General features: G+C 34.8%; 1 protein-coding gene across 2 annotated transcripts; it reads left to right on the top strand.

Annotated features, from left to right (window-relative positions):
• The first annotated feature begins 438 nt into the window (after window positions 1-438).
• On the top strand, window positions 439-21,067 carry LOC126811238 (enoyl-CoA hydratase, mitochondrial). Of its 2 annotated transcripts, XM_050536816.2 has the most exons (9): window positions 449-596; window positions 7,574-7,644; window positions 9,059-9,253; window positions 12,683-12,810; window positions 13,785-13,884; window positions 15,068-15,172; window positions 16,837-16,956; window positions 19,088-19,155; window positions 20,708-21,067. In XM_050536816.2, exons 2-9 carry the CDS (start codon window positions 7,611-7,613, stop codon window positions 20,771-20,773), a joined length of 816 nt encoding a protein of 271 aa, XP_050392773.1. In that variant the 5' UTR covers window positions 449-596; window positions 7,574-7,610; the 3' UTR covers window positions 20,774-21,067. The 2 variants fall into 2 exon arrangements, with proteins under 2 accessions (XP_050392772.1, XP_050392773.1); XM_050536815.2 differs by lacking the exon at window positions 7,574-7,644 and having other exon boundaries at window positions 439-596.
• Window positions 21,068-21,977: the final 910 nt, after the last annotated feature.

Below are 21,977 nucleotides of genomic sequence, written 5' to 3'. Positions count from 1 at the left end.
GTCGGTATTATAGGGCCCATGTTAACACCTGAAAGTTAGTGAATGGACATTGTAGTATAGATGTTAAATTTGATTATTTTTTTTTCGTCTTTTTTTGATGAATTTGACAGATTAGGATCTTCTTATTCGAATATATCAGACACACGACAAAAAACTGTACGTGTGAAATGATCTTGGTTGGTTGGGTGACATAAATCCAATGAAAAATATTCTGATATTGACTAATCCTATTTATAACCTATTTTAAGCTTGCTTTCACATCACGGTATGGAAAATTAATCAGTTTTTAAAAATACATGTGTAAATAGGAGAAAATATAGCAGGCGGAACAACTGACATGGTCGCCACCATATTGAATAGTCAATGGCTAGGGCCATTTGCGTTTGGGTGCTGGTTCAGACAGTAGTCGCGACCATAGTCTACATCCGAGGTCGCCCTGGCGACCAAGACTATGGACGATAACTGTGGATAATCAAGGCTATTCAAAATGGCTGGGATCATGAACTCCTTTCTGAGAACATCTCGAATTCTTACAGTAAAATCCAGCTTAGAAGGAAGTGTCAGTTCATTGGTGTTTGGCAGAAAATTTTCAGCAGGTATATAATTTGTCATAGAATCTTTAGACTTGCATTAAGTCAAACGATAAAGTCAGATTCGCAAACGTTCTTCGCTGGTATGATTCTATGAACCTAGTAGTAGTAGTATAAGGGAGATAATTATCATCACACGGAATTACACCACAAAATATTTTTAAAATTTTTTACAATCGTTTATCATTTCTAAATTTGATAAGTCATGTTCTTCAGTATTGTTTGCCCATTTATGGCTATATTGTTTTCCTATTAATCGATGAATGGGGTTTTAAACATGGTCCATGGATGGCATGGCTCCAGATAGTTACTATCTATACTTGTAACGTTAAACTGTGTGTTTAACGTTACAATTGATACAGTCTAAGATTCCTTACACAAGTTCAAATAGGTTCAAACGCACAATTGTCAACACATATCATTACAGTTTGTATTGGAATAAGTAATTCTATGACAAATGGTGAAGACTGGACCACTAAAATAGCTACGGTACCGAACAGTTTATATATACGCCCACATGTTCATGTGGACGTATATTGTCGTCGCCCCTATCCGTCCGTCTGGACGTCTGTCAGGACGTCCGTCCACAATTATTTGTGAACAGTCAACAGGTCACAATTTTTACCCGATTTCAATGAAACTTGAAATATAGGCTTATCACCCTAAGATCTCGGTTCCTTTCGATATTGGCATGTATCGGACTGTAACTTCATGGATTATGGCCCCTGATTGTACGAAAAATCACGTTTTTAGCTTGTGAACACTGTAGAGGTCACAATTTTTATCCGATTTAGTTTAAACTTGAAATGTATGATTATAACCCAAAGATCTTGGTTCCTTTCGATATTCGCGCATATCGGAACGTAACTTCCTGAATTATGGCCCCTAAGGACGGCTGAGTTCGAATTTCGTGAATATCGGCCTAAAACTGACAGGCAAAATGGCCGCCCCTCGTTCTCAAATAGCGTAAAATTATGGTATATCAAGGTTGTGGACCCTATAGAGGTCACAATTTTAATCCGATTTTATTGAAACTTGAAATGTAAGTTTATAACCCAAAGTTCGTGGTTCCTTTCGATATTTGCGCATATCGGACAGTAACTTCCTGAATTATGGCCCCTGATTGTACGAAAAATCGCGTTTTTAGCTTGTGGACCCTATAGAGGTCATAATTTTTATCCGATTTAAAAAAAACGTATTATTATATCACCGTTACACCCTAAGGACGGCTGAGTTCGAATTTCGTGAAAATCGGCCCAAAACTGACAGACAAAATGGCTGCCCTTCGTTCTCAAATAGCGTAAAAATATGGTATATCAAGGTTGTGGACCCTATAGAGGTCACATTTTTAATCCTATTTTGATGAAACTTAAAATGTAATTTATAACCCAAAGATCTCGGTTCCTTTCGCTATTCGCGCATAACGGACGGTAACTTCCTGAATTATGGCCCCTGATTGTACGAAAAATCACTTTCTTTTTAGCTTGTTCTCTATCCATCTCTCGAAAATGTGGGCGTACCCTGCCTGGCAGCCGCTGGTTCTTTGTGTAAATGCGTTCTACATTTGCATAGCGATATTTCTTGTAATGACGTATTACGCAAGCCGCCATGACACCAGCCAGTTTAAATTTTGCGTAGCAGTTGGGTTTCATCAAATCATATAATTATGCGGTAAGGCTTCACCTTTATTTCAATAGGAATTGATTTATTATATGTTAAGCTAGGTGCAGTACTGTTTTGGGTCAGTTCATGTGTAAATTAAGGGAGCTATAGGCCAGTAACCTTTTTGTAGTGATTTGACTACTGTGGCTAGAGTAAGGTGGAAGACATCAGTAGTGGAACCATTTCTAGGCTCCAGAGTACAGTAGGCCTAGTACAATTACACAAACTATAAATAAATTCCATGCCATTTTTTCAGTTTTTAATTTAAACAGCCAAAACTTGGTGACATGCCAGAAATTGTCATCCCTTTGCTCTCTTCGTCGAGCCCAAACGCCTAGAAGTTCGACAAAATTCACTCTTCTCTTGTAAATTTCACATATATTTCGACATTGTTTCTTTCTCAAAACATAAACATTACGGAGTGCGTCTGCATAATGGGACACTTGCATTTCGCGTAAAGGGTAGACAGAGATCTCCAAATTGGGTACATTCAGTTAGAAATATTTAGTAAAGGTAAATTTGCCCGTTTCTTTTGTGAATCCTGTGTTAAACACTCATGTTTTTTGGTCGGATTAATATTATAGTTCTGTTTCCACCTGCTTATTTCGCAGTAACTGCTCATTAAAGATACATTATGGGAGATTTTTATAGAGAGTTGGCCATTCTTGCTATAACAGTTCAAAAGTAGACGATGAAAGAAGAATATATTGAAAATTTGTCAAATTACTTTATTCTGAACAAAGTTATCATCGTTGTAATATTTGACTAGAAATGGTAGTCAAATATATCTTCACCTTGGCCGATTGTTTGATTGACAGGCGTTAACTCCACCTACATAATCTCGATTATCAAGTAACGTTTTCAATGGCTTGAGACGGGGTTGCAGTTCAGTTCGTATCACATTTATTTTTACTACAAATTAAAAATAAGACTTTTATTATATAGATGAGAAGTGAAAGTTGAAAGGAATGGACCAAATCAACGAGGCATAATTATAGCTGACTTCTTGTTAGCCTGCGTGTACTCTTGTACTGTAAGGTGACTACGTGACTCCCGAAGCAGACAAATAAATAGGAAACACTACACTACAGTGATCCAAGGGGGCTGCAATTCAACTGGGGTGATGTTAGCTGCGATGTTTATAAATATTTCTGTAAACGCAAGTGACAAAAGAGCGTATAATACCAACATCCAAACTCTCATTTTAACCACAACTGAACATAATATCAAGGCCGTATATATCGAACTTTCAATCAAATTGACTGACATGCGGCATCTCTCAACAGCGGCCTCGCTTCGTACACTCTATCATTTAGCCTCAATCTAACTGATGACGTCAACGTAACGGTTAATAATCTCCGCATGGGGCGCCATATTTGATTTAATCAATCAGTGAAATCCTATTTAAATCCAAGCTGTAGGCGAGCCATCCGTGGGTCTACAGAGTTGATTTTGGGCTTGTTGTTTAAATAAAGATCTAATTTATAATTTCTATAACATCTGAAGCCTAATTAAGACTTGCAATAATCAGATTTAGCTCTTGCATAATGTATGTTTAAGCTTCTCGGTTTTTGGGAGCAAAGTCTGGAAATGTGACTTTTTTTATAAACACTTTATTAGTTTTTCAAAGTACATAGGCTCTGATCAGCTGTAAATAAATATTTAAAATATATTTATCTAAATTATCTCCCTTTGACGATACAGTTTTTAGCGTATAAACTAGATAATAATTATCCAGTTGACACAGAATCAACGGCATAGTAAACGGGATGGCACTAGCTATTGATACAATGTATTATTTCCTCGCCATTTAGCTGATATATATCTGGACAGTCCTCGTAAATAAGCAGAGGAAGGTGGGATCGATTTTCGTATTCCGTTTTCCTGCAAATGTTATTTAACTTCTTTATTATATAATATTTGTATTTTCTAAACATTTATATACAGGTAGGGTTGATATATAAGATCAACCGAAAACCCATGAATCATTCTGGAATTTTGCCATTTGCGAGAAATAGGCAATTTTGTGGAAATCACTTTTCAAAAGAATATAATATTCTGTTTTGATGACATTTGCACCATTTGATGCCTGCTGCGACTGTTCATTATTGTAACCTTCTTGTCATTAGAAATTACGTTATTTTGGCAAAACTTGTACTTTTAAAGTTTTATTTTTCAAATGTATCTGTTTCTTTATATTTAAAATTTAAAACTTTAATTCTATTCATCGAAAAAGCACAAATCGATGCGAACATATAGATATCAAAAGATAGTTTATAACTTACCCAACACACCTATAGTGATTTTGAACAAAAACAACCTATATTTTTAACCCTTAAAGATGGGTTCCCAGAAAAGTATTTATCGGGTGGTTATTTCCAATAAAAGTATAGTAATTTTGGTATATATGGAAAGTAGAGATATCCAATCTTACCAGAAAATTACTGGATTCCCCGAAAAACACTCAAGGAGCGTTTATGGGACAAAAATGTAAGAGTTCCCCTAATCGACAGCCCGACGATTAGGAATTTCTTCACGCGTGATGTCAAAGGTCACATACAACACTTTCTGAGATAAAAATGACGGAAAAGACGCGGGTAGTGGATAATCCGAGAATTTAATTAGGATTCGATATTTGTAATAAACAGTAAGCGATTAACCCGTTAAATGCGTAGGGTATTATATAACGTCCTGGACAACTGCCACTCACCGTGTGTAGGGCGTAATATAACGCCTTGGAGGTGGTATTTTCCCCAACCTATTCTTCGAACATACGATCGCAACATGTGTAGGATGTTATATTACGCCTGGTCAAGGAAATCTAATTGAAGGGAGACAACTCTATTTACTGTTAGTTTTAATATGGTTTCAGACTACTATCATTTGTATTCAGGAATTAAAAGGTCCAAAAATGACGTTTTTCGTCAAATTAATTACACAATAGGGGGTAGTTAACGTTTTAAAAACTACACACTTAACGGGTTAAAGGCAACATCGTCTTATGTATGCAATGAATTCTCCTCTGACTTCCGAGAGAGGTAAGTCACGTGGTCGTAACATGAGCTGGTTTGATCAAATTTTTATAGCAGGGCATTCCTTGGCAATTACAATGTTTGAGAAGGATTTGAAGCAAAATTAATTAGTTTGAATATGTTTTTGGTCCATATATACCATTAAATCACCCAGTTTGTACACGGGAATGTATCTTTAAAGCAAACATGTTTTTTTTTAAAGAGTGTTATTCTATACCCTTTAATAATAATGTATACTAATTTTCTTTAAAGATACATTATGGGAGATATTTATAGAGAGTTGGCCATTTTTGCTATAACAGTTCAAAAGTAGATGATGAAAGAAGAATATATTGAAAAATTCAGTCAAATTACTTTATTCTGAACATAGTTATCATCGTTGTAATATTTGCCTAGAAATGGTAGCGAAATGTGTCTTCACCTTCGCCGAACGTTTGATTGACAGGCGTTAACTCCACCTACATATCTCGATTATCAAGTGAAGTTTTCAATGGCATACGGAAACGCTTTACAGCGGCCTCGCTAAGTACACTCTATCATTTAGCCTCGATCTAACTGACGTATTTTCATCAGGTTACCCCTTATCTGATTTAATCAATTAGTGAAATCCTATTTAAATCCGAGCTGTAGCCGAGCCATCCGTGGGTCTACAGAGTTGATTTTTGTCTTGTTGTTTAAATAAAGATCTAATTTATAATTTCTATAACATCTGAAGCCTAAATTAAGACTTGCAATAATCAGATTTAGCTCTTGCATAATGCATGTTTAAGTAATATTGTGTAGATATACGATCAAGCATTGGTCACTTTGTAAGGGTTTCACACGTCAACATGCTATCATAAATAGCCATTTCGTGTATATTTTTTACACATGTATCATGCTCATGGGAATATGTTAAGTGACCTCCATTAAAGGATAACGGGCACCAGCGAAAACCCGTCATGACTGCATAGTAGTTATAGCTTTATATAATTTTCTGAGCTTTTTCTAAACTTTTTTTTTTTTGCAAAATAAATGCCAGTATTTTAATATTCCTCACAGTTCACTGGATCATAGATATTCTTAATATTGCATTAATACAATAAGTTAGAAAAGACAAAAAAGCGAATCTTAGAAAATATAACCCCATGAATAATTGATTATTGTTATCTACAATTTATTATTTCATGATGAAAATTATGCGAGAGGTCAAGGGATGTACCAAAGTATTATGCAGTTATTTCGAGAAACAGAATTATTTACAATATACAAGTTTAAAAAATGAGTTCTTCTACGCATTAATTACATCCGTAAAATCCGTTTAAAAGTAGGGCCCATCTACAAAACCGGAAAAGTACAAAATTATATAATGAGTGAGACCATCCACAACCACATATGCCGTGTTCTGCAAGGCATAACCTTGATTGAAGAAATGAAATGATGTAATTGATGTTTAATGGCACGCCAGGCTGGGTGATAATGCGCTAGACATAATTATTATATAAAGATCATGAGAAATTAGGTTACGAATACAATTAGTCTGATCATCACTCCAGCCTAAATTCAACTTTAAAATTTCTGAGGGTTCTCAAGACAAAGTTTTAAGCAAAGGAATAATTATGCAACCCCCGATTACTTCCACTTTATTTATCATGGACTAAGTTATTATTGTGTAGCCTCCTTTCAAATTTCCATCACATGTCAGTTCAGGATAAAATTTGTATGTAGTTTATATCAATATCAAAATGCTACAGCCCTTTGGGCCAATTAAATATTCAAGTCAGTTGGACAAACAACTGTGGTCTTAAATCCAGTAAAAATGAAAGTTATATTCTACTGGCCGGCTGAACTACTTCATTAACATCCAAGTAGGCCGAAATGACTCAAAGCCAAACCAGCGGCCCCGCCCAAATCGACTATTCCAGATAACTAGGTCAAACATGGCTGACCACGATTTTTCAAGAGAGAGAGAGGTTATATAGCTTGATCTGAAGTTGGTTCCCTCATGTAAGAAAGTAATGGGATGGGAATTCCAGGTATGTCACTAAGTTTTAGCCGTTTTAATTAAAAATTGAAGAAATGGCAAGCAATTTTCGTGTCGTAGTGTCACCTGGAACAGACAGTGAATAAAATTTTGACCAGGTTTTGGTGAATGAATGTCACAGTCAAATTACCATATTTATGTTTATATGATTTTGAGGCATATAGTTTAGTAGAAGTCCATTTAACCTCATACAAGGTCACTGTGAAAAATTTAAGAAGATTTTCAGTTATGATCCAGTTTGATAATCTGCTGATTGTGTCTTTCAGACCATTACACCTTCACGTTTGAGGTGCACTGTTGATCATGGGCTTCATCGTTCACCTAAATCCCAATCTAGGTGCGTATTTTATTGCTCTCCTCAATCATCCGTAATAGCTTTCCCAACTGCGTATTTTACTCCCAAAAGTTGTCAGAAACTTCCAAACATACATGTACATCACTTGGCCTTGGCAGGTGTTATTCATTCATGTTTACTTAATATTTACTTCTTACTTCCCAATAATTAGCCCCGTACCAATGTCATACAATGTTTTGATCTGTTAATACTGTCTTCATTTTCCTCCGTAAGAATCGGTCATGTACATGGTCTCTTATTTTAATAATTTTCCAACCCAAAGAAACAATCACTAGACAACTAAATCTGCCTTGCACAATAATACCATACTGATCAAAAAGTGCTCACTATTATTAGCTATTAATAAACACCAGATAACTAATTTTCTGCTAAACTATAATGCACAACTTTTGCTAAGACTCCAGGGGTGGGGGTGTGGGTGGTGGATGGCTGAATGTTTAGCACGTGCATGCTGTATCATAAGGTTTGTTATTGAGTCAATTTAACTGGTGTGACAAGGAATAGGGTCGTCTGTCCTGGGTTTGGGTCCTCCGGTTCCACCCACTACTAAAGACCCCTACGCACAAGCGAATTATTGAAATAAAATTGAACCATACCAGTATGTTAGTCCCAAAATGACCTAGCGTGTGTTGAGTGGATGTCAAACTCCATTGGCAAAAGTGCCATTATCCCGCAGTCTAGCATGAAAATACTACACTTTGGTTACCATATAAGCCACCATGGGTCTGCCATATACAGCAGTTCATACTACAAAGGAAAACTTCAGGCTTGACATTGGCGTGAATAACAAACAAGACCCGATAAAAGTGGAAGTCGATAGGTAGGGGTTAGAGTTTGATGAGTGATTTATTTAGCGATCGATGAATTTTAAATAATATTTTGTAAAGAATGTAAACAATGTTTAGACATTATGAACTGAAAGTATGTCATTTTCTGTCTTATAAACGAAGACAGTATTGAGGAATATTATTGGCATAAACTTAAAGCCAAGACAGGAATTAAATATAGAAAATATCGAAATACAACTATTTTTCTATTTTATTTAAGGGCCCTTGTTTCGGTTTGTAGAATCATGTAAACCCTCAAACGACGAAAATTATAATCTGATGTGTATGGAATTGTCTTGTAAATAAATTCCCCCAATCATCTACAAAAGAATAAATATGCAACAACTGCTCGGACAATTTAGCTGCTGTGGGCGTATGTTTCGTTGCCTGGCAAACTATCTTTTACATAGCAGATCACATGTATGCCTACACTGTGTTCTGTTTTATAAATCAGCCTTATGGCCATTGGCATTGTCCACTAAGGGAATTTCATTTCTTCAATGTCTTTTTGGCTAACAAATTTGATATTGTCCATATAAGTGATTGCATACATGTTTATGGTATTTTAGGTGACCATGAACATATAAAAGCAGAGAAACGTGGACAGAAAAATAATGTGGGTTTCATTCAGTTAAATAGACCCAAGGCTTTAAATGCTCTCTGTGATGGCTTAATGAAAGAAGTTAGCCAAGTTCTTGATGAATTTGAGAAAGATAAAGAAATTGGTTGTATTGTTTTAACTGGTAGTGATAGAGCATTTGCAGGTAAAGTATTTTTTCAAGGTGTTATTTTCGAGTAACTAATATATAATTAGTAATACAGGATGAGGAAATTTGGTGCTGATATCACATAAAATTTGAAGCATCAATGTATTGAAAAATAAACATTGCTACTGGGATGGATTGATGCATCAGTAAATTTGTCATTACTGCTATAAATTCTATCAATGGTCAGTTTTGTACCCAAATAAATACTCGTACCTAACTTTATTACCGTTAACCCTTGAATTATTTATATTTTATAAAAAAAAAGCAGATGTCAAAAAAGATATCACTGAATGAGCATACTCCTCCACATTGTTACATGTATATAACTTCTGAATTTGTCACACATAATAAGAATTTGCATTTTTAGTGCAAAATGTGTCATATACATGTTCATACCTGGCTCGGTGCAAGCCATGACGTGTGTGTAGCTATTTGTTAGGTGGAAAGTGTTATGATTGTAGTCAGACAGTCTAGCAGAAAAAACTGATTCAACAATGAATATTCATATGCATACGCTTTGCTAATTACAGAAGCTTCAATATATTGTCATGTTTTCCATAGATATTTGAGGACCAGTTTGATTAATGAAAACTTTCTGTGTACCCTACATAAGGAGAATCTAACTCATATAGTGATAATTAAAGATACATTATGGGAGATAAGATAAAGAGCTGGCAGTTTTCACTATAATAGTTGAAAACTAGATAATGTAAAGGCAATTTGCAGAAAATTTCAGTCAAATTGATCCACTATGAACCGAGAATTAAGGGATTAAAATTTCAGCCTAGCCTCGATCATCATTACTAAAGTCTGTACTATAAAAGACATAGTCTCGGTCATCCATTTTTATACGCCCACATTGAAATGTGAACGTACATATTGCCGTCACCCCCGTCCACAATTTCTTGTGAACGCTCTAACACCAAAAGTTATCATCTTTCTGAAATTTACATGCATTATTTAAATTAAGGAAAGAAGAAGCCTATTGAATTTGAGCAATTTCCGTTTATTACGTCTATAGAGTTATGGCCCTTGTTTCACTTTATTGATCCTTGTGAATGCTCTAACGTCACAAGTTATCATCCGATCTTTCTGAAATTTATATGCATTATTTAAATTGGTGAAACGAAGAAGCCTATTGAATTTCGGCAATTTCCGTTTATTACGTCTAGAGTTATGGCCCTTGTTTCACTTTATTGATCCTTGTGAACGCTCTCACGTCAAAAATTATCTTCCGATCTTTCTGAAATTTATATGCATTATTTAGATTGCTGAAACAAAGAAGCCTATTGAATTTCGGCAATTTCTGTTTATTACGTCTAGAGTTATGGCCCTTGTTTCACTTTATTGATCCTTGAGAACGCTCTCATGTCAAAAGTTATCATCTGATCTTTCTGAAATTTATATGCATTATTTAGATTGCTAAAACGAAGAAGCCTATTGAATTTCAGCAATTCCTGTGTATTACGTCTAGAGTTATGGCCCTTGTTTCACTTTATTGATCCTTGTGAACGCTCTAACGTCAAAAGTTATCATCTGATCTTTCTGAAATTTATATGCATTATTTAGGTTACTGAAACGAAGAAGCCTATTGAATTTCAGCAATTTCAGTTTATTACATCTAGAGTTATGGCCCTTGTTTCACTTTATTGATCCTTGTGAACGCTCCAACGCCAAAAGTTATCATTCGGTCTGTGTGAAATTTATATGCATTATTTAGATTAGTGAAACGGAGAAGCCTATTGAATTTCAGCAATTTTCATTTATTAAGTCTAGAGTTATGGCCCTTGTTTCACTTTATTGATCCTTGTGAACGCTCTAACGCAAAAAGTTATCACCCGATCTTTGTGAAATTTATATGCATGTTTTAAATTAGTGAAACAAAAAAGCCTATTGAATTTCAGCAATTTACAATAATTACTTCCAGAGTTATTGCTCTTGTTTCACTTTGTTAAACCTTGTTAATGCTCGTTCGATCCCTGCATTGGCCGAGAAAGTTCATCCCGATTTTCCGGCGTGGTTCTCCCTTGTCAGTGATGCAGGACGGAGGGGCTGACAAGGACAGCTGTCTAGTCGTTCGGATGTGACGAAAAACGAGGTCCCGTGTACTCATTGGCGTGCACGTAAAAGATCCCTTGACAGTTGGAATTCGATATAAGAGTAGGCCGTAGTGCCGCTGTCCGGGCAAAATTTCCCTCATAGCACACTGTATGGCGTATGCCCGTCTTCATTAGCCCAGTTCGGAGCAAAACAGTAGGACGTTAAACCCCATTTCATTTCATTTCATTTGTTAATGCTCGATTGATGATAGTTATCATCCGATATGTATGAAATTTATATGCATCATTTAAATTAGTGAAACAGGTCTATTGAATTTCAGCAATTTCCGTCAATAATTTCTAGAGTTATGGCGATTGTGAACGTTTGAATGACAAATGTGATCTGTATGAAATTCATATGCATTATTTAAATTAGTAAAACGAAAAAGCCTGTCAAATTTCAACAATTTCTGTAGATTACTTCCAGAGTTGAGACCCTTGTTTCAGTTTATAGAACCTTGTAAATCCCCAAACGACAAAATTTATAATCTGATCTGTATGGAACTGTCTTGTAAAGGCCCCCAATTACCTACAAAGGAATAAATATGCGACAACCCTTGACGACCGCTTGGACGATTTAGCTGCTGTGGGCGTATGTTTTGTTGCCTGGCAACTTATCTTTTGATTAAATTATGAATTGAAGTCGAGCAGCAAATGGGATCATAATCCAGTAAATATTGCAGGCTAGCGATGCCATTGAGAGTTGATTATAGTCTGGATAAGTTAATTAATGTCTAATTAATCTAGATAACATTTCAGGCAATTTTTGCTCTTGCATAATGTATGTTTAAGAATCCTTCAATGTACTCTTTAACCAAATTGGTGATTTGGGCCTCTTGTTCAAAATTTATTGCCCTAGACTTGGCAAAAAAACTAACATTTGTGAATATATTGGAGTCTACATTTTTCATCTACATGTACCATAATAGTCATTAGAGCCTGTGGGTGGGGGAAGTCCAACTTTGTCAGTTACTCACAGTATTTTTGCCATTGACTTTATGAAAATTTGTACAGTTTTCAACCAATTTAAAAGAAATATTATATGACTTTATATCCATAGCATTTTGAATGGGTCAAAATAAGAACAAGTTTCATTAATTGTTTGCACAGTTAACATATTATGTCAAAATTAACACTCAATTTTCATACGCCCACATTTTCATGTGAACGTATATTATCGTCGCCCCTGTCCATCCGTCCGTCCACAATTTGTTTGTGGACACTCTACAGGTAACAATTTAAAATATAAGCATATCTTGCCTGGTATCTGCTGGTTTCAATTCCCTCTCCTTATACTAACTGAGATTGTTATTTAACTGCCTTTCAGCTGGGGCAGACATCAAAGAAATGCAGAATCAGACATTTTCAAAAGTATATGGTGGGAATTTTTTAAATCATTGGAATCGTGTAGCTGAATGTAAGAAACCAGTAATAGCAGCTGTAAATGGTTTTGCTGTATGTATTTGTATGTACTTATATACATCATTTAATTACAGTGGGTGCAGATATAGCAGAAATGAAGCAAAAAAGCTTTATGGATGTTTTTACCTCCAATTTTCCTTGTGTTTTGGACAGAATAATAGAATGTAGAAAACCTATTATAGCTGCCGTTAATGGACATGCAGTAGGTTCAATTCTAATTCAGATATATTGTCAAAATGTACTATGTCTGTTCTACTATAAACCTGAGAATAATTTGTTTAGCCTAGGTAATCAAACAGTGGGGTACTTAGATTACAAGCCGAAAAGAAATATGTTAATTAAGACTGAGATTGATCGAAACAAGTCAGTGTAGAAAATGTCAAAGAAAAAGTAATGATGTCATCTGGAAATGAAGTTTTTGCAATTAACATTTCATTCCCATTTATCTCATAAATGCTAAAATCATTGGAATAAAATCCTTCTGTAAACATAATGCAATATATGACAGTGCAGTGTGTTGGCTTTTGGGCTAGCTGGTTTTTACACCTCGGCAAGTTGCCCTCACCTAAACTGACTGTCATGTGAAGAGTAAGAGAGAGCAAATTTACACCAACATAGAACAGATTACAAGTCAATGCATGGATTATTACTATTTATCACTTTGTAGGATCGTTTCATTTATCATCAGTTCATCGGGATTTTCCGGTGTGTTTTCCCCTTGTCAGTGGTGCAGAACGTGGAGCCTGACAAGAACACCTGTCTAGTCGTTTGGATGGAATGAAAAACCGAGGACCCATGTATACATTGACGTGCACTTAAAAGATCCCTTGGCAGTTGGAATTCAATATAAGAGTAGGCCATGATTCAATATTTATTTGAGGACAATATTAATAAATTTATTACTTGTTTTATTATGTATGGCCAAGCATAGTTATCTTTTGTCTATTTTAAAAATCTAGAATGATTTGAATGATTATTTTATTTGTTTATATTTGACTAAATTATAGCTTGGTGGTGGCTGTGAATTAGCTATGATGTGTGATATTATTTATGCAGGAGAAAAGGCTCAGTTTGGTCAACCAGAAATCTCATTGGGTACAATACCTGGTAAGTATATATATAGATTAAACATTCACAAGAAATAAGCATCATGCCTCTTACACAACACCTGTCGATACTTATAACCAATTGGAGCAATATGTTGGATTTGGATTTCAAAAACTGAACTTAACTTCCAAGGCAGTGGTCACTACTGTATCACTGCTTCAGTTAATTTGATATTCATATACAAAAATTAAAGTGTGTGTGTGTGTGTGTGGCGGGGGGGGGGGGGGGATTGTTTGTGGATAATGCTAAAACATACCAGTAAACACTTATGACAAGAACAGACAATCACTTTTGTGAACTCTCACAAAACAAGAAGTGGTATCAGGTGTTTTTGAAAGAGTTTTCGTGCAGTGTGTTAACTGTTAAGTGTATATTGTTTCCATCTGTCATAACAATTTTAATGCCATTTTAAAATGAAGACAAACGATGTTTCGACATCAAGAACTATTTTTATTACGGACATTCTGGACACATATTTGGGAAGAATATTACTGACGTGAATTTGAAGCAAGTACGGTACGGTTTCCATGCAATTTTTTATTAATATTACTGACACAAATTTGAATACTGTTCAGGAATTAAATATGAAAAATAGCGAGCAAGATTTATCTTTATTTATAATATTTTTTTGTATTCAGAACATCATGCTACATAACATAAAATATATTTGTAGTTGAAGTCTATTAAAGGGAATGGAAACTTTTTCCTGACGCTGATAAACCATACCTAATTCAGCTACTCATAGTCATGAACTCTATTAAGTTATTGCCTTTGATCACTGTTACCATCTGATTGGCTTGAAATTTACATGTACTCAGAAACCTGTCAAACCTGTCAGAGATCATCATACATTTTCCTATTGACTTTAATATTGATTGTTGTCTCTTTGTCCGGATCTAACTATAGTTCAAAATTTTCGTTGAAGGCTTCCAACTACAGAATGTGCAACATGTGGCAAGGTCTTGCTTAAAAGCATGTATGAGGTTGATTATGGAAATCTTTTGGGTGATCTGGATCCATATGATTGATGATTACCTACTCAGTTATGCCCCTTGTTTACCTATAACAGAATCACAATGCAACAGCATATATGAACTAAAGGGATGATTTAAATTGGCTGCTGTAGGCACATCTTTCATTGCCTGAAAACCTATCATTATTTAAATATACAGAATATTTACAGGTGCTGGTGGAACACAGAGATTGATACGAGCTGTAGGTAAATCTAAAGCCATGGAACTTATTTTAACTGCAGATAGAATAAATGCACAAGATGCACAAAGTTCAGGTACCAGTAATATTGTTTTTATTTGCAAAGATGAACATTTTCTGCTTAGGCTAAGCCGAGATACTTTGGGACATGATAACTTTGGTTCTAATTAAGTGAGTGTGATGAAACTTGGTGTATAGTTTCATTACATCAATACCTTGAATAAGTTCGATAATGAGCATTTTCTCTTCATGGTAAGCAATTTGATTGGTTAAGACTTTGGAACACACACACTCTCCTTCTAATTGAAGTAGAATATTCAAACATGGTGTATGTGTCTATTAAGTGAATGCCTTGACAGAGCTCGATCATGCGCATTTTCCACTAAGGCTAAGTAGAGATAAGCAATTGATTGGTTGAGACTTTGGAACATAACTTTGGTTCTAATTGGGTGAGAGTGATGAAACTCAGAGTATAGATTCTGCCTAAGTAATAATAAGCAATTTGATTGTCCAAGACTTTAGAACATAACAACTCTGCTTTTGATTGAGGTAGAATAGTTAAACTTGGTGTAGATGTTCATTAGGAATTAGGTGAATGTCTTGACTAATTTCAATGATTAACGTTTTTTGCTAAAAGTAAGCAGAGCTAAGCAATTTCATTGGTCAATGCTTTGGGCAAGTATTTTATATCATGTAATTTGTTAACTAAATTTAGGAATTGGCACCAACATAAGTATGGCATCACAATCAAAAGTAACACATCATTGTGATGTGCAAAAAAAGTGAATACAATTTTTTACATCTTGTGTCTTGAGAATGATCTTCTAGTCTTTGCTTACATTACAAGTTTAATTCTCCTTTGAATAATATTGAATATTTTGCATGGAAATGAAAAAAACCAGAATTCCTCTCAAGTTTTGACATTAAGGTCCTTCATTCTATGGTAACTTTACAATGTATCCTGTCTTGTAGTACTATTAATCTCTAACCGACCAGGCCATCTCTTTTCTGTTATTAACAAAGTGCCAAGTTATCCATCTGATTAAGCTGCCATCAGCACAAGATAGAAAAAGAAAGGTACAAAGGCTATGCATCCAGTGTACCCTCTCTGTAATTAAAGAAGAAAGACACTTTTTACTTTAATACACAAAGTTAAAAAATCTCTGGAAACAGGTTGTCTATCCATTTCTATCAAAATTAACCTACGATCCTCCTTTCTCAATTTATTTAATCCTCGAAGATGTGTAGCCGAATGGTTAGCATGTGCGCGCTGCATCATCAGGTCTGTCATTGAGTCAACTGACGTTTCAATTCCCAGGTTGTATGTGGCAAGGAGTAGGGTCACCTGTCCAACCTCGTGGGTTTTCTCCGGATCATCCGGTTTCCTCCCACTGCTAAAGACCCCTACGTGCAAGCGAATTGTTGAAATAAAATTGAACCATGTGTTAGTCCCAAAATGACCTAGTTTGTGTTGACTGGACGTTAAACCCCATTTCTCTCTTTCTCTCTACTCTCAATTCAAGATATGTGATCTAATTGGACTGTCCTAATGTATATGTGTAGTGCGCTAAATTTATTTGAATATAAATATCTAAATCTTGGCACATAACAATACAGAATTTGTCCAGCACCCACGCTGAGTTATCTCAAAGTTTATATTTTCATGTGCGACTGATGTAATCCCAACGTATCAATCTATCTGGAGGAAATGTATATATAATGAATTGTTTTATTTATTAGGTTTAGTAAGTAAAGTATTTCCTGTAGATCAGCTGGTAACAGAAACAATTAAACAAGCTGAAAAAATAGCTTCTTTCTCTAAATTAACAGTTGCTATGTGTAAAGAAGCTGTCAATGCAGGTATAGTATTTGATATAGCAATGATAATTATGGTAATATTTGTCATTTTTGCACTTCCAAAATGTCTTATCTCGATTTTTCCCCCAACTCATCATTACCAGGCATCAGGATCTTCAGCAGAAATCCTTTTTATACGCCCACATTTCACTCTTTCTGTCAGTAGACAGCTGATTCTTTTCAAGCATTACTCAGTTATCTCCCCTTTGCCAAAACTCTTTGTGAACGCAATATAGAGGCTGTAGTTTCGACCGATTTTTTTCCAAATTTGGTGTGAAGCATTGTGGTTGAGAGGACAAACCCTGTACCGTGACTCTCTATTCAGGAGTTTCCTCCTGTGTGCCGAAAACTTTGAGAACATGATAGAGGCTGTAGTTTTTAACAGATGTTTTTCAAATTTGGTTTGAAATGTAATGAAATGAAATGGAGTTTAACATCCTACTGTTCTGCTCCAAATGGGATAATGCATATGCCATACATTGTCCTACAGCCTACTCTTACATGTATATTGAATTCCAACCGTCAAGGGATATTTTATGTGCATGTCAATGTGTACATGGGACCAAACGTAATAGACATTGTCCTTTGCCAGGCCCTTAGTCCTGTACTGGAAAATACTGATGAACTTTCTTGGTCAACGCAGGGATCGAACATGGGACCTCTTACTCACTGAGCCACCGTGGCCCACCAAATTCAGTCGTGAGAGTATGAACCCTATTGATTTCCACTATTGTGTGACTTTTCGTTACAGAGTTATCCCCCCTTCTACAAAAAAATTTTGAACGAGATAGAGGCTATAGTTTTTAACAAATTTCTTTCAAATTTGGTGGGAAACATTGGAGTCATGAGAGGATGAACCCAATCGATATATAAAGCATTCTGCGACTTTCCATTCTGGAGTCATCACTCATCCCCCCTTTTGAACACGATAGAGGCTATAGCTTTTAACAGATATCTGTAAAATTTGGCTTAAAGCATTGTGGTCATCGATCTCTATCAATATTCATAATCGGCAACCTTCCATTCCTGAGTTATCCCCTATTTGTCAAAAACTGTGTGAGCACGATAGAGGCTATAGGTTTTTAACATATTTTTTTTTTCCTATTTGGTTTGAAGCAATTGGGTCATAAGGATGAACCCTAGAATTTAGATTTTGTCTAGGCTCCTAGATCCTTATCAAATTTGCTCAATATTCAAGTTTTCCTGCAGTTGAGACAAAGCTGCTGCTATGTAGTTGTATTCCACGCTTTGCATGGCTGTCTTTGTTATTTCATTGGTGGATGGATTTTTTCAATTTGTTTAAAGGGTCATAGTTAATTTACCTGTCAGTTTAAATGTTTTACTTGAAAATGTTTCTGTACTGCGACGTACATGATCTAAAGTTTCAATTGGTATGTTGAGAAAACGTTGATGTATCTTGTAGCTCGTCTAGTACTAGATCTGATTCGTTATAATCACTGTACAGACTTTTATTTGAGCGGTAAGGCCTAACATTTGTGTGCTATGTCAAGAACAGAATTTGTGTGGAATGAACATATGCATACAGCTATTGCCGATTAAGAGATGTGTTTTAAGTGATATTTATATGTCCAAATTGATCGTCCATCTGTCGTCCACAGTTTTGTGGTATTCCTTTAATTTTTTTTTTTACTATATTCTGTCTCTTTATTGACTTGAAATCAATAAATATTAAATTTCTGGAATTGTTTTGGGTTAAATGTATACTGTTATAAAACAATTTAGTTTTATAGAATGTATTCCATCTGTATGTATGTGGTATCAGTCTCTTATAGTTGCATGCATTGTAAAATTTATATATCACCTTAGCAATATGCTTGTTTCTTGAAAATTGTCTTAACTTATGATGAACACAAACAAATTTGGTTAGTGTTGCTAATGCAACACCTATGCTCTGCACTACATATACATGGATTCCATGTATGTGAACCCAATATAATATACTGATACTGATATTAGTGACAAGTCTGTGTTTATATCATAAAGAGCTGGTAGTTTTGGGATAGGAGTTTTGTGGAGGAGGAAAATTGATTTGTTTTTCAAAAAAATTAATTTATATATATTTATTATTCAATGGGTTTTGTTCATTATAGTTTCATTATATTTTCACTTTTAGCAAATGAAATGTCTTTAAGAGAAGGCCTCCATTTTGAGAAAAGAGTGTTCCATGCAACATTTGCTACAGTAAGTAAATATTTTCACTTCAACATTGAAAAATAATCATTCTTTAGTAACTGGGGATATCATAACATTTCATATTCTCTGAATTAAATTATTATAAGTAATGTTAAAAAATAAATGATAATATATTTGAAAGGTTCACAATGTCTTGAAATCTTAGCAAGTGCCAAAACTTTTGGTATTAGATCAAATATTCAATTGACTTTCAGATAATGGCAATATTCTGGCCATGCCTAGTTTTGTAGCACCTTTATTTTTCACATTAAGGAATGTTTTAAAAAAAAAACAAAACATTTCTCCGGACCAACAATATTAAAGTGCCTCAAGAATATACTTTTTTAGATTTCCATTTCCCACTTTACTTTGTACAAATGTCACCCAATATGTTTCAACGTATACCACAGCCATTTGATGAATTATATCAATAAATCTTGTGCATTTGTTTTATGAATTCCAAAATTCTTCCAAAAGTGCTTTATTAAAACATGCTTAATCTACATCTATAGGATACTGCACAGACTTACTTTGCCACGGATTAAATTATTAAAGCGACTGATACTTATAATCTAAAATTTAATTGAGCACTTTTAGTTGTCACAACCATGAGAAATGGTTTTATTATAGGCCCACATTTTCACGTGAACGTATATTGTCGTCGACAATTCTACAGGTCACAATTGTTATTTGATTTTGACGAAACTTAAAATATAGGTCTATTTCTCAGAAATCTCAGATCCTTTCCATATTGGCATAAATCAGATCATAACCTCATGGATTATGGCCCCAGATAGTACGAAAATCACGTTTTTAGCTTTTGGACAGTCTACAGGTCACAATTTTCATCTGATTTTGATGAAACATTATATGCATGTTTATAACCAAAAGATCTTGGTTCTTTTCGATATTTGCGCATATCGGATTGTAACTTCCTGAATTATGGCCCTTGATTGTACGAAAAATCACATTTTAGCTTGTGGTCCCTCTAGAGGTCACAATTATTATCTGATTTACAAAACCATTTGATTATATCACCGTTACACTGTCATGATGGTTGAGTTTGAATTTCGTAAAAAACGGAAAAAAACTGACAGACACAATGGCCGCCCCTCGTATGCAAATAGTGTAAAAAATATGGTATATCATCAAGGTTGTGGACGCTCTAGAAGTCACAATTTTGATCCGATTTTGATGAAACTTGAAATATATCTTTATAACCCAAAGATCTTAGTTCCTGTTGATATCCACGCCTATTGGATCCTATTGGATCGTAACTTCCTGAATTATGGCTCTTCTTGTTTAGCTTGTTCTCTATCTATCTCTTGCAAAATGTGGGCGTATATGCCTGGCAGCTGCTGGTTAAATAAAATGTTAATATAATTTATAATTTCCAATTTGATTTGCAGTGCAGCTCTTTTTTTTTTCATGTTTTCTCCCCCCTTATGGAGAACCTGGCTATATATACTGCAACAAGAGTGAAGAGACACATTCTCTATTTCAATGCAATTTCAAGTTCCTAACAAAGCTGTTTTCAAATTGATAATTGTTTACTTTACAGGATGATAGAAAAGAAGGAATGTCAGCATTTGTTGAAAAACGACCAGCTAAATTTACTGATAGTTAGAATAACATAATAATGTACTTATGTAAACATCGTTATCTAGACTATTGGTATAAATCAAAACACTGTAAGAGATAATAAAGTGATTAATTGCTGTGCAAGATTAATAATAAATATGTTGCATTATAACTGTGAGGTAGATAAGAACTGAAAGTTATGTATTTCCCAGTAACAGATAAATGTACATGTTTCTGTTCTTTGTGACAGTTAATGTGCTTTCCAAATAAGGACAACATTGTATGTTGAATATTTTAAAATAAATTTTTGAGATCAATAAAAAGCTTCCATTAACAGTAACACCAATGTCTACTTATTTCCTAGACTTAAATGATATAAATATACTCACAGGGGATTATATTGTTGTCATGTCATCTCTCTCTGCAGGCAAAAATCCTTTTAAATTACTTTATAAGTAAGATATTGTTATTTGCCCTAGAAATCTTGTCGCTCAGTTCTGTATGTCAGTCTACTATTTGTGCAATTGGTCTGCTTATTCATTGGGGCAGTATTATTGAACAGAAGTTTTATAATGCAAAATGCCTGTATCTGTAACTATGAAAAATCACATGAAAGATACCAACATCACAGCTTTTTGAACTGTAACAATTTCTTTGCAAAAATTCTATGGGCATTGCTAACAAAAATTTACAGACTTTACCAAACTACACTGAATATTGTAAAATATTGATGGGCATATGTTTAATCCCAGAATCAATTTGATCTAATGATGTACATGGTTATCCTACAGAAATTAAAATAAAATATCAAAAGCTGGAACAGGAAAAAGCAAATTAAAAAAATGCTCCTGTTTATTCTTAGTGTATGATTATCAAGCCTGGAAATAAGGCACCTGTCACAGACAATGTCAGGCACAGATTCAGGCTTTGTCAGGGACTAAACCGCTGGTGCCTGTCATTTTGTCTGGCACTGATTTGTCTTTTTTATTAATATTATTAATACATGTCCGGCACTAAGTTGAAAATGTCAGGTACTATTTCATTAGTGCCTGACATTTTGTCAGGTAGATCTAAAACCGTTATTTTCAGGCCTGATGATTATTTTAAACCAGTTAATGGTTGTATACACTTGGTAAGCATTTTTCTCTTGGGGCGACACTCTTCAAGGAAAGGGTCTGCCAATGAATTGTGTACATCACGCAAAACTAGGCATGGTGGTTCTGTTAATAATATGACCTCACAATTCCAAG

Source organism: Patella vulgata, chromosome 2 (assembly GCF_932274485.2).
Source record: "Patella vulgata chromosome 2, xgPatVulg1.2, whole genome shotgun sequence".
NCBI classification, from domain to species: domain Eukaryota; kingdom Metazoa; phylum Mollusca; class Gastropoda; family Patellidae; genus Patella; species Patella vulgata.
This window is presented reverse-complemented; position numbering and strand designations above follow the sequence as displayed.